Below are 12,394 nucleotides of genomic sequence, written 5' to 3'. Positions count from 1 at the left end.
CTTTCCTAATCTCCAATAATAGTACAAATGCAGGGTCCCAGACTGTGTGGAGTACAGCTAAGCTAATGCAGCACAGCAATTTCCCAGGCTGTGGTTTTGACTGGTTTTGTTTGCTCGCTCCTGTGTGTCGATGCTGCACCATCTACCGCTGAGCCACAGGAAAGACAATCTAGACCTCATGGAACCCTTTTCTCTCCCCAGTGTTTACTCCGCTGGCTGTACTTCCTCAAAGTTGGAAACTCTGCTGATCAGTCACAATGCCCGTTTGACTGGGAGACTCTGTTAAAATCAGGAGGTGAAGCTGAAATGTTCCCAACAAGGCATTGACAAAGTACATTTGAGGTTGGGATAGCTCAGAGAAACATGCTTGACAATTTTGTTTTGGATAAAAGACTTTTATTAGAAAAAATTAAATGAAATAATTTGATGGTCTTCACCTTTGCCAGTTTAATCACCTGTAATTCAGAGTCAGATATGGTGGAACACATTAAGCGAGCTTCACAGATTCCAAAATATCTCTCATGCAACACAGGTTACAAATATCTCTAGTTAAGGTAGTCTGTTCTTGTCAAACGGCGACCTATAGGCAAAAGATGACAACATGGTACTGCAATTTGTTTAGTTTCTGTCTGATGGGTGGGTTGGATTTCAGCGGGTATAGGGAAGGGGTTATTACTGCTGGCCATACCTCAGGCTCTACCGAGAGAGATCTGGAGAAATTCACAGTATAATAAATTACTTAACTCCAACCCAGACGTCAGACCAAAACAAAAAAAAGTAAACAAAGCACAATACCAATTGGGGCTCTTTTGAGGTCGCCGTTGGATGGCATTAAAGATAATACCTTTAAGAATTGTAAGGCTACACAATTCACTCACACCCACAACCAAAAATAAAACACCAAGGTAAATGAAATCAATATGATTTCAGTGGTTTAAGGTTAAAGGAACACACCAACTTTTTGGGAAATTAGCTTATTTGCCATCTACCCTGGAGTTAGACAATCAGATACGGGCCGGTACATACCCTTTTCTTCTCTGTGCATGCATTAGGCTTAGGGAACAGCCGCACAATAGCCTAGCTTAGCGTCATTCACTGGAAGTAGTGATTTCATCACCTCAAAAGCCCTGTTGTTTTTTTGAAAAACTGGGCGTTTGAGGTGATTAAATCACTGCGCCCAGGCAGCAGTGGTTCGGGGAAAAATAGTTCAGAGTATATATCTGCTTAGAAAACTAAAATGTCTAATTATTATTATAGTTTGTTTTGTATTTATCCATGTGGTAAATACACAGGTCACAACATGTTTTACAGGAACGTTTTGGCGTTGTATTTGGAGTGTATTTCATGACTGTTGGGAACTAGGCTACACTGGCAAACCTGCTTCCAGTGAATGACGCTAAGCTAGGCTAACGGCGCGACTGTTCCCTAAGCCTAATCCATGCACAGAGAAGAAAAGGGTATGTATCTGCTTGTATAACTCCAAGGTAGATGACAAATAAGCTAATTTCCCAAAAAGTTGGCGTGTTCCTTTAAGGTTAAGAATGAGGTAAGGCAATTACAAATAATATAATGTTTTTCAAAAGGATATGCTGCCACTGTAAGGATACAAAATGGTTCAGCTGGCCCACAATATCAAGGCTTGACATCTTGAATGAATAAAGTGTAAAACAATTCCATTACAATAAAGAAGATAGAGTTTGTTTCACATGATGTAGCTACAGTAAAATGTAGTTTAAAGGTCCCATATTGTAGTCCTTTTCAACAAGTTAAATACATCGCTGAGGTCCCCATAACACGTCTTAGCTGGGGGAAAAACACTCAGATTATGCATTCTTGCAGGTCTCTATAACCCTCTCGGTTCAGTCCTGTTCTCAATAGCGAGCCGCCTTGATAAATACCATAATTATCGTACATCTAGCAATGCTGCACAAGCCTGTACTGTCGAATGAAATCAAACTTTCAAACTAGGCGTAAGACGTTGCAGATCCAATAAAATTCAAGATCCAGCAATATCATATTTAAATGTACAACTAAAAATGTTGTCAGAAACATATGGCGAGCCGCCATTTTGTACAGCCGCATTTTTCACAAGGACACACATGAGTCAAGGTGTAACAGTAAAAACTTGTAGGCTTTTTTACTGGGTGTAAAAATCGTATTGTGTCGAGTTGTTTTATTTCAGTTCGAGTGTTAGTAGGCCCATCAGACCCAAATATATGTGCACAAGCACTGAAAAAGTTATATATTTTTTAAATATTTTTTTCACAATATGAGACCTTTAAAAAAAAAAACTATATTCTGTTATATTTTCCAACAGGAAACACAATTGTTTAGAAAATACCATGGAATTCTCTCACACCTGTTGATCTCACCGTCGTCGGGGGGGTTTCTTGGGGTCCACGGCATCCGGTTTGGGTCTGGCTGACCGTGCAAATTGCTATGGACTCAGAGTTAAGGAGCAGTTCAAACTCACAAATGCCTGACGAAACCTCTTCCTGAGGCTGGTAAATCATTCATATAATCATCTCCTCTTCAGGCTGAAAAGTGTCAGTTTTTTTTTTTGCACTTTGTGATCTTGCCTACAATCTAACCTGCACTACCAATCTCTCTACATGAAGATGCAGAGTCAGAAAATATAGCCAGAGAGAACAGTTTCACTCAAATACTACAATGGGCACATGCCACCGCCACGAGATATAAAGTTTTAAAAAAAGATTCACGGCGTGAGCTGGTTAGTGTAGTTTTATGACATTCCGATGTCCATCGAAAGCCCTGAGTCTCCACTCTCTTAGGACTACAAACATGAATGACAGCGTAATTTCCTCATGTCTAATTCAGCAGGTTTCTGCCGGGATGCGCAGAGATATTTATACACTCATGATTTGCTAATAACACTTAAAATCATTGGTAAACAAACGTAGTGCTGAAAATATACACTTTGACTGCCGTTTTGATAGGGTTATAGGGGTGTAAAGGTACACGTATCCGTACCGAACCGTTTCAGTGTGCGCCGTACCGAACGGCTGTGTAGTGTACCGAACTACCGTAATTCCTCTAATAGTAACCCCGGCTTGTATTTGTTTCAACTGTAGCGGGTACCAGGCTTGTATTAGGAGGAGGCCTGTATAAGAGGGAGGCCTATATTTCAAATTTTCAAACTGATCATAATGAATAAATCAACATTTTGTGTCAGTTTGAACCCAGTAAAATGTACTGGGTTCATTTATTGAAACCAAGTACTGTATGAAATAGTAAACAGTGCAATTACAGGTGGTCACTGGTCATTTCAACGTTTTCAAAGTGAAATCAAGTAACTAGCTCAGTATGCAGCTCAGTATATTAGTAACCCGGCTTGTATTAGGAGGCCGGCTTATAATTGCTTAGCTCAAGAGCGCACCCGGCCATTAATAGAGACCCGGCTTGTATTTGAGACCCGGTTACTATTAGAGGAATTACGGTAATACAACGGTATGTTAACCACTAACGACCGCCCACCGGGGGCTGTTTTTTTCACAATCTAATATAATAATTATTATTATTTTAATTTTTTAAGTCTATTATTAATTTCAATATAGAATATTCGTTGACAGCCCTACAAGTACAATTAGTTACTGCACACTACATCACCCCTGAGTGGAACATGGAAAGCCAAACTTTCCCCCACTGTACCGAAAACCCGTACCGAACCATGACTTCAAAACCGAGGTACATACCGTACCGTGGTTTTTGTGTACCGTTACACCCCTATAGGGTTAGCGTCTTTACTCTTGGCTACATTTGAAAAAGAAATGCAACTTTAATTAATACGACTGTGTATAGGCCAATCATCCTACAACAGTAATAATATGTAGCACACATGAAAATCTCCAAATAGATAATAGATCAATTATTCCCCCAAAGTCTTTGAATAGATTTTGTAGGCAATGGCATCGTTACTGAATTCTCTTCAAAAGTTACATCTGCATCAGTGCATTTCTCCATACATTCCTAATGATATTTTACCATCACAACAATCCTCATCCTTGTTGTTTCCATTTGGTGGAGAGGGAGGTAAAAAGGATACCACGACGAGGGGCTTATCGTAGAGAACATAGCCATTGGTGTCCTCCAGGGCTTTAACCGCGACGTGCTCACTGGGAAGCCCCACGAACGCTTGTCCTTTCATTCGTCCATCCTTCATTAACATAATGTCAAACCTGAAGGGGGGGGGGGGGGGGGGGGGTAGAAGGTAGACCACACATTATCACCAGCTGCTCTGGGCTCGGCTGAGTCAACATTAGGATGGACTCGTGCAATGCAAACAGAAGGAACACGTCCTCGACACAACTTGAAATATTATAACAATTCGCCGGCAGAAGTATAAAATATCTGATAAGGGGCGCCCAAGTGGCGAACCAGAGTCGCGGCACGGCCGACCCGGGTTCGATTCCCGAACCCGTCGTTATTTGTCAAATGTCTTCCCTCCACTCTGTCTCCCGTTTCACCTCTCTCTCTCTCTCTCTCTCTCTACTGGACTGCCCAGTAGAATAAAGCGATAAATGCAAAAAAAATTCTGATCAGACAATGTTTCATGGCACATCGCTTGTGGAAAAAATAAAAAAAAATCTTCAGCACTAAAAATTATAAAATAGCATTAGCTAGATAAAATAACATTAGATTAAATATCATTAGCTAGATAACATTAGCTAAATAAGATAACATTAGTTTAGATAAGAAACCTACATATTTTTCTCAGCTTCAGACGTGGGGTCGATGTATCTTCCATAGATGTATTTCAGGTCCTAAGAAAATGAATTAATCAATAACTGAGAAAGTCAACAGATCAATAATAAATCAGAAAATAAACCTGTTACTTATTTCTGTAATTAGTCAGGAACAAAATACTACATTATTAGTTGCTGTATAAGAAATAATACAGGAAAACTGGGGGAGAAAGTAGTCACTGTTGTTTTCCCTCTCAGTGATCGTTTACTGGCGTAGACCAATCCAACGCTCACTTTCTTTTGTTACCGTTTTGTTACTGTCTGATTACAACAAACAGAGCTTTACATGTGCACCATGTAGTTTGGGAAGAGAAATGTGAAATCTAAAGAAAGTGTATTCTATGATGTATTTCCATAACTGAATAACCAGGCCAGAAGTGGGTCCTTGGAACACTTGCTGTTTTTGCCGTTATTGTGTACGATGGCAGGACCCAAGGTTTTACGGAACGTCTAGGCCAGGGAGGGGCAACTGGCGGCCCGCGGGCCGCATGCGGCCCTCACCGACGTTCCATGCGGCCCCAGGCCAATATTAAAAAAAAAAAAATTATAATATTTTTTTATTTTTTTATTTTTTTATTTTTTTATTTTTTTATTTTTTTATTTTTGTATTTTTTTTTATTGTATTCGACTAAGAAGAGTTGGCAGTCAACTATGACTCCTTTCGATCGATTAGTCGACTATTTGACTAATAGGGGTCAGCCTATAGTGTGCACATATTCAACGCTGTTGAAAGTGCCGTGCAGCAATATGGGGGTTTTGATAAACTGTCGGCTGTTGTTACCGATGGATTCGCAGGGCTTCTAAGGCAGAGTGGCGTTGAGTGTCCAATGCTGCACTGCATTATACATCAGGTAAGTTCGCTAACATAATTTCCATCTATTGTGCGTCACTATAATGACCAATGCGAGTCGAGTGTAGTCAAATTATATGCGAGAGTCGTTAAATCGTTTTTATTTTTTTTTATCTGATATAGGAGGCTCTCTGTGCCAAGAAGCTTGAATACAGCCATGTTATGGATTTGGTTACCAAGGTTACCAATCTAATTCGTGGAGGCAACAGGTCACTAAACCATAGAAAGTTTGTCTCCTTTTTGGAAGAGATGGACACTGATTATGGCGACTTGCAGCTACACACAGAAATCCGATGGCTGAGCCGTCGGAAAGTACAGGAGCGACATTGAAACACTGCAAATGCAATTCAATGATCGGTTTGAAGATTTCAACGGCATGCAGTCACGGATAGCGCTGTTTGCCGGCCCCCTCACCGCTACGGTGTCAGAGCAGCCCCCACCGTTGCAACTTGAACTGTGCGAGCTACAGTCAGATCCTTTTTTTCAAGCAAAGAGAAATGAGAGGGGAATTTCGTTTTGGAAACTGCTACCTGAGCCCCGCTTCCCACTCCTCAGGGACTTTGCCCTCTCTATGGCCAGTATGTTTGGGAGCACATACATACGTGAGAGCAATTTCTCAAACATGAAGCACATCAAGTCAAAGGAGAGAAACAGGCTGTCGGATGAAACATTATTTCATCTGATACAGATTGCATGCACAAACATTGAAGTTGACATTCCTGCTATTGTGCGCCAAATGGAGAGACCACAAGTGTCTCATTAAAGACAGGGGGGGGAGGAGATGATGAAGAGGTGTAGAGGGGGGAAGGAGATGATGAAGAGGTGTAGAGAGGGGGGGGAGAGATGATGAAGAGGTGTAGAGAGGGGGGGGGATGATGGAGAGGTGTAGAGAGGGGACCATTATTATTATTATTATTATTATTATTATTATAACCATTATTGACCCACTGTGGGGCGAGGGTGAATGTCATGCCAGTTTGATTAAGGGTCAATGGGAGGCATGTAGTATTGCACTTTACTTTACTTGCACTTTACTTGTTTACTTTTGTAGTGTTCAGATAACACTAATAACACAAACACAAAGCAGCATTCCTGCTGCATTTCACTACAACAGTAAATCAAAAGTGCAATAATAAATGATTTTGTTAAATGTATAAACTTGTATCCTGCTACTAAACAAAACATTCCTGAGTGCTTCATATCCATAACATGCATTTCAGTGTTATAATGTTTTGTTTAGTAGCAGGATAAAAGTTTATACATTTAACAAAATCATTTATTATTGCACTTTTGATTTACTGTTGTAGTGAAATGCAGCAGGAATGCTGCTTTGTGTTTGTTGAGCAGTGGGCTTTAAGTTCATACATTTATTTTATTAGAAGATATACAAAGATAATTGATCATTTTTGTATATATTTGGGGTTACAGCAATACTTTTAAATTCAGCTGTTTATAAATTCATAAAGTTGAAATTGCATTACTAAATGCATTTGAAATGGAATAAAAACAAAGTTACAACAAATTATAATTGTTTATATACCTTATTTATCACATCTGTGACTATTATGGGCTATTTGAGTGATGGGGTACTACTGGCGGGACTGCCGATAAACAATGCGGCCCCCCAGATTGATTGTGGACATTTTGTGGCCCTCACCATATACAAAGTTGCCCACCCCTGGTCTAGGCTTACATTTAGTTCATAGTGCCTAAAAAAAAATGTATTTGATTTATGATGACATAGGATAGATTCATTGTAAGAATTACATGTATAATAAACTAATTAGAGGCCCTGCAATGTAACGAAATCTCTCTCCCCAAAATGCATAGAGAACCTTTAAGTCTTACTGAATAGTACAATATTAATGCATTTTTTAAGATACATTTATTTTCACAAATGATTCATGTAGAATCCATGTAGAATGACGTATAGAAATATAAAACGAGTGCCCCGAACAAACTGTGCCAGTGTTGTTAACTACATGCAAAAGTGAGATTTCAAGTGTGTAAAATGCTGTGTGAATACATACTTTTTCCTCCACTTGCTTTGCAATATTTTTCACATACAGTCTGCAGGTTGGCTCTCCAGGTTCATATTTTTTAAACACAGACATCCTTTTTATCTCTGTTTAAAGAAAGAGAGAAGAAAAGCACTGGCTAGACCCAACATGCACTTCAAAGAAACATGAAGAAACACCAAACATCATTTCAACTCAACCATTGAATATGTATTTCAGACATCATTCAAAAACTAAGGGATGTACCAATATTCATTTTTGCATTTAGCATTTTGTCTTTGCATTTTGTACATTTTAGTTTTGTATATTTTGTATAGTGTTTGGTCTTTATTCTTTTACTGTATGAAGCACAATTTCAGGAGGGTCATACAGAACCAAGCATTTCACTATAATGTACATGTACCTTATATGTGACAAATAAAACAAAACTTGAATACATGAATGCCATGTTTTAAATGTGTGCTCTCAAAAACGTACTGAATAGTACCATTTTGACTGTGAATTCATCATACAACCTGTAACTGTGTGGAAACCTTGCAATGCATATTTTACTTAAATTTCACATGTATATGCCCGGTTGTTGACTAATGATTTTTACGACAATTACCATTGAAGATGAGCACTTTTTAAGTGGAAGACTGGGATTCATATATGATACGTGGTGATATATTATGATACATGGTCATAGCTGCACCACAGACAAACACCAGTGTTAAAGTTCAATAAACACATTTGATGTTCTCAAATCAATGAGTAATCGTGTTTAATAATCGTGAGTTCAATATAAAATCTAAATAATCGTAATTATTTTCCATAATAGAGTAGCCCTATAAAAAGGAAAATACTTTATAAAATAATTTTGTATAACAAATATTTTGATGCTGTTACTTAACTTAAATTATAAATTATAAAATGATTGTTACAGCTGCTGAGCTATATAGCTAATCTACGGTATGTTAGTGCTTGTGCCAGCACAGAATATTATATATTAAAAAAATCAAAAGTAAATAAGAAAAGGTTATATATATACATATGTAAATCAATATCTTCAGTTTGAATAAAATACGCTCAGGGATCAGGATTGTTAAAGCTAACGAATTATCCTAATTGGACAGAGTATTGGACCGCTTTTAACGGCTGGGTATCACAATACGTTTATAGTGTCGGTCTAGTGCACTGCAGGAAGTGACAATGATTTGGTTCGTCTTCCTTTTAAAAAAGGTCTCTGGATGTACCGTCTCTCGACAGCCGTCCTCTGTCCAACTCCTTCCGGGAGATGACGTCGGAGGGTAGGTGGTGCTCCTCCTCGCTGTCCTCCTCCTGCTCCTGCTGGGAGGCCTGGGTGCTGCTGGGGTAGAGCCTCCCGAAGCCCTCTCCTCCGGGCTGCGCCTGGGTGCCGCTGGCAGAGGGCTCCCTCTCGTCTTCTGAATGGACGACACAGGACGTTAACACTTTGAATGCCCATCACGAGATATCTCGGGTTATCAGCCAGCGGTTGAATGCCCATCACGAGAATTCTTGTTTTATTTGTTTTATTAGCTATCTGAATTCATATTTCATCAACCGAGTCTACCGTTGGTAACCCTGCCCCGCCAGGCGCTCAGATGTGAAAAAAGCGCCCCCTATCGTCTCCCAGATGGTAATGCACCATTTTGGATTGGACTCAATGAAAATGGATGAGAAAAAAAAAAATCGGAATCCACATTTTACATCTCACGCATGTAACCGGAGCCGATCAGATTCATTCTGGACCCTCAGCACAGCGTGTAATATGTGTTTTACAGTATACGCATGGGATCAATAAAAGGATAGATTTTTGGAATGGCGATCAGGAATTGGAATAATCCATTTGGATACCATCTGATCTCAGGTAGGAATCTATTTTACCAGTCTTAGGATAATCAGACCCGTTTTCACGGAGATATAAGCTTTTCCCCTATAATGTGATATGGCTGTTTGACTGTAAGAGCGATCTGGAACTGAGAGAATCGATTTTCAGCTCGCGGCACCAGCGCGCACACGTACACATATACTATCGATAATCTAGCGTTTATTTGAAAACGATTCATAAATAGGCTGAAAAATGACAACGTTCTAGAATATTACAGTACAGGGCGATTATCATGGAATCCTTTTTTTTCTCTTGAAAACGAGGGCTTTTCAAAATGCTATAAAACGGAAATGAACCGATAAAAAAAACAATCTGCTTCGACAATGTTGACTGGAAATGAGTCATTGATAAGCGACGGGCAGATTAGACACATAGCCATAATTTAAAACATAGATTAGGCGATATTAATGCTAACATTGAAGTGGATGGTGGGCATTCAAGCACTAAATGTGCGCCCCCTTCTGGGCACTGAAAGTGTTAATGACGACCAGGGTTGTTACAGTTACCTCCTCACACTTGCCATGTTGACACATTTGACAAAGACTAAAACTAAAGACATTTCCTGTATATTTTAATTTAGTTTGTTTTAGTTAACTATAACAACCTTGGTCAAAATGTATACTGGGACCCATTGACTGTAGAATTTCGTTATGTTGATGCTGGTGTGTGTGTGTGTATCCGTGCTATTATACTCATAGTAGTATGTTAATATTTCATAGTACTGTATGTATGGGTGACATATGACCTTTAGAGGAACATAAGGAACATTTGAATGATTTGTTCATTTATGTGTAGATCGATAAATTAAAATATTTCTTGAGTGGAGTGACTGTTTTTTTGTCTTTCCTTCCATATCTCTATTTGTGTGTGTGTGTGGATCAGTGTTTCAGTTACGGTAGCCGTTTCATTGGCAGAGTAGTTTTTTTTATTAGATTGAATTTAATTTGAATAGTAAGTGAATGGCAGACATGGCTTACTGAACACAGAATACTACTGCAAGACACACTTACAATAATCATACAAAGCCACAGTAGGTTACAGTAATGGCCAAAACAGATGCCACTTGTGAAAATCATAAATAAAATTAAAAGTTAAACACTACCAACATTAACAATGAAGAGGAGACCCGTGAAGAGGAACATGTGGAAAACGGTGAGGCAGTACCAGCGAGAAAAAACAGAAAAGAAACCAATCTTTCAGGCCCTAGTGGCTGGAAACGTACACATGACCGAGACCCGACACCGCCTTGAAGAACATTACGGTGACATGGACAGATGAGAAGTTCCTTCACGCACTCAAAGCTGTCGGAAAACAGTACATTCAGCATCTAATTCCACTGCAGATAGTACCCCCGTCAATGGGGCAGGGTTGGTAGGGATGATCAATTGCTGATTGACAGTGTAGCTGCTTGTGGTGTCTGTGTACCGCTTAATTCAGGAAACAAGGAGGTACGCTAGTATCGTTTTAGGAGCAGTTTAGGACGAGGGGAGGACATTTCTCTTTGTTTGATAACGTTAAAAGTAAAGTTGGGCTTTATTGTCGGATTCCCAGCTCATTTAAAAAGAGACGAGAGAAAAAGAGAGAGCGCGACCGAGCTGAGAGAGCAGCGAGGAGAGAGCAGCAAGTAGAAAGAACAAAGCAGGAATGAGAGAAATTAAATGTTATTTTCTGATTGTTTCATGGTGGTTATGTTCTAAAGCATAAATAACCATCAAACACTCAACAGATGATTTACCGTGGAAACAGATGCTCTTATAGTCAAATGTTTCAACAATTTTTTTTGTCCTTTTCATTCATTCATTTTACACTGCAGGGAGCTATTGTAGTGAACCGCATATTGTGTTTGATATAACATTACATCATTGAAAATAGGCCATGTGCACAACTTCACTTTTCCATGGAATAGCCGAATAGTCAGTATGTGTGTACTGTCCACATTCACAAAGGCTAAATCAAATAAAAAATAAACTTTCGTACTGTCTTTTACCATTTTACACTGCCTGCTACTAAGGAATCTACCTTGCTTATACTACAACCTAACCTACTATGCTAATTATGTCTATACTACTATGCACTCAAGACTGTAGCACTCGACACAATCTTACTTACCGGTACCCTTCCTGCTGACTTGTTACTTGACAGAACTTGTAAGTCGCTTTGTATAAAAGTGTCAGCTAAATGACTAAATGTAAATGTAGCTACGTCTGTCATCCTCCCTTGTTGCAGAGTCAGCCTTGTGAACATGGTGCCACGGTAGATCAACTCTGGTCAATATATATCACACTAGGCGGCACGGTGGTGTAGTTGTTAAAACTGTCGCCTCACAGCTAGAAGGTCCTGGGTTCGATCCCCACCTGGGGACCAGATTGCCGCTTTGCCAGGTACTCAGGCGGTGTATCTCTCTGGTATTTTTTGCATGTTGCATGAAGTTTGCATGTTCTGCCCGTGCTCGCAAGGGTTTCCCCTCCCGATAGGATAAACCCAATGGAAAAACATGCAGAAAAGATCGCTAACCCTGACAAAGACGGACAGGAGCACTTGAGGTCCCCCTGCTCCCGGCTGCACTTGGGGGGGGGGGGGGGGGGGGGGGACGACGGCATGGAAAAAGCACAGAGAGACATTTCATTGGCGACTCAGTGCATGCGTGTGTTCCTGTGGGTCGCCCATCTTGCATGCGTGTGTGTTAATCTGCATGACAATTAAAGACTTCTACTACTAGATGTGAGTTTCAGGGGTTTGCTGGCCAGAGGCCAGACAAGAAGTTGGAGCAGTGCCCCAAGCTCAAGTGGAGGTGTTGTTTAACACAACAATCCCTCCTAGTGGCTGAAATTGAATAATGGCTTTTCAATCAACACGGTTCAGAACTTTAGTG

At 39.9% G+C, this 12,394-nt stretch overlaps 1 protein-coding gene across 4 annotated transcripts in view; it reads right to left on the bottom strand.

The window, feature by feature from the left end:
• Window positions 1-374: 374 nt before the first annotated feature.
• The window catches only part of rnpc3 (RNA-binding region (RNP1, RRM) containing 3), a 40,127-nt gene continuing 28,107 nt past the window's right edge, over window positions 375-12,394 (bottom strand). For 2 of the 4 annotated variants that reach the window (XM_084326746.1, XM_084326749.1), the window contains exons 11-16: window positions 8,867-9,055; window positions 7,644-7,738; window positions 4,723-4,781; window positions 4,064-4,196; window positions 2,360-2,437; window positions 375-455 (exon numbers count right to left, since the gene is read on the bottom strand). In XM_084326746.1, coding sequence (XP_084182872.1) covers window positions 2,369-2,437; window positions 4,064-4,196; window positions 4,723-4,781; window positions 7,644-7,738; window positions 8,867-9,055 — 545 coding nt within the window. In that variant the 3' untranslated portion in view covers window positions 375-455; window positions 2,360-2,368. Of the gene's footprint in view, window positions 456-1,109; window positions 1,647-2,341; window positions 2,438-4,063; window positions 4,197-4,722; window positions 4,782-7,643; window positions 7,739-8,866; window positions 9,056-12,394 lie in introns of those variants that run through there. The other 2 variants (XM_084326748.1, XM_084326747.1) reach the window with 2 other exon arrangements.

The sequence above is a fragment of the Notolepis coatsorum genome, assembly GCF_963971535.1.
Source record: "Notolepis coatsorum genome assembly, chromosome: 12".
NCBI classification, from domain to species: Eukaryota; Metazoa; Chordata; class Actinopteri; order Aulopiformes; family Paralepididae; genus Notolepis; species Notolepis coatsorum.
Note: the sequence above shows the minus strand (reverse complement) of the source record. Positions and strands in the feature narration are given on the sequence as shown.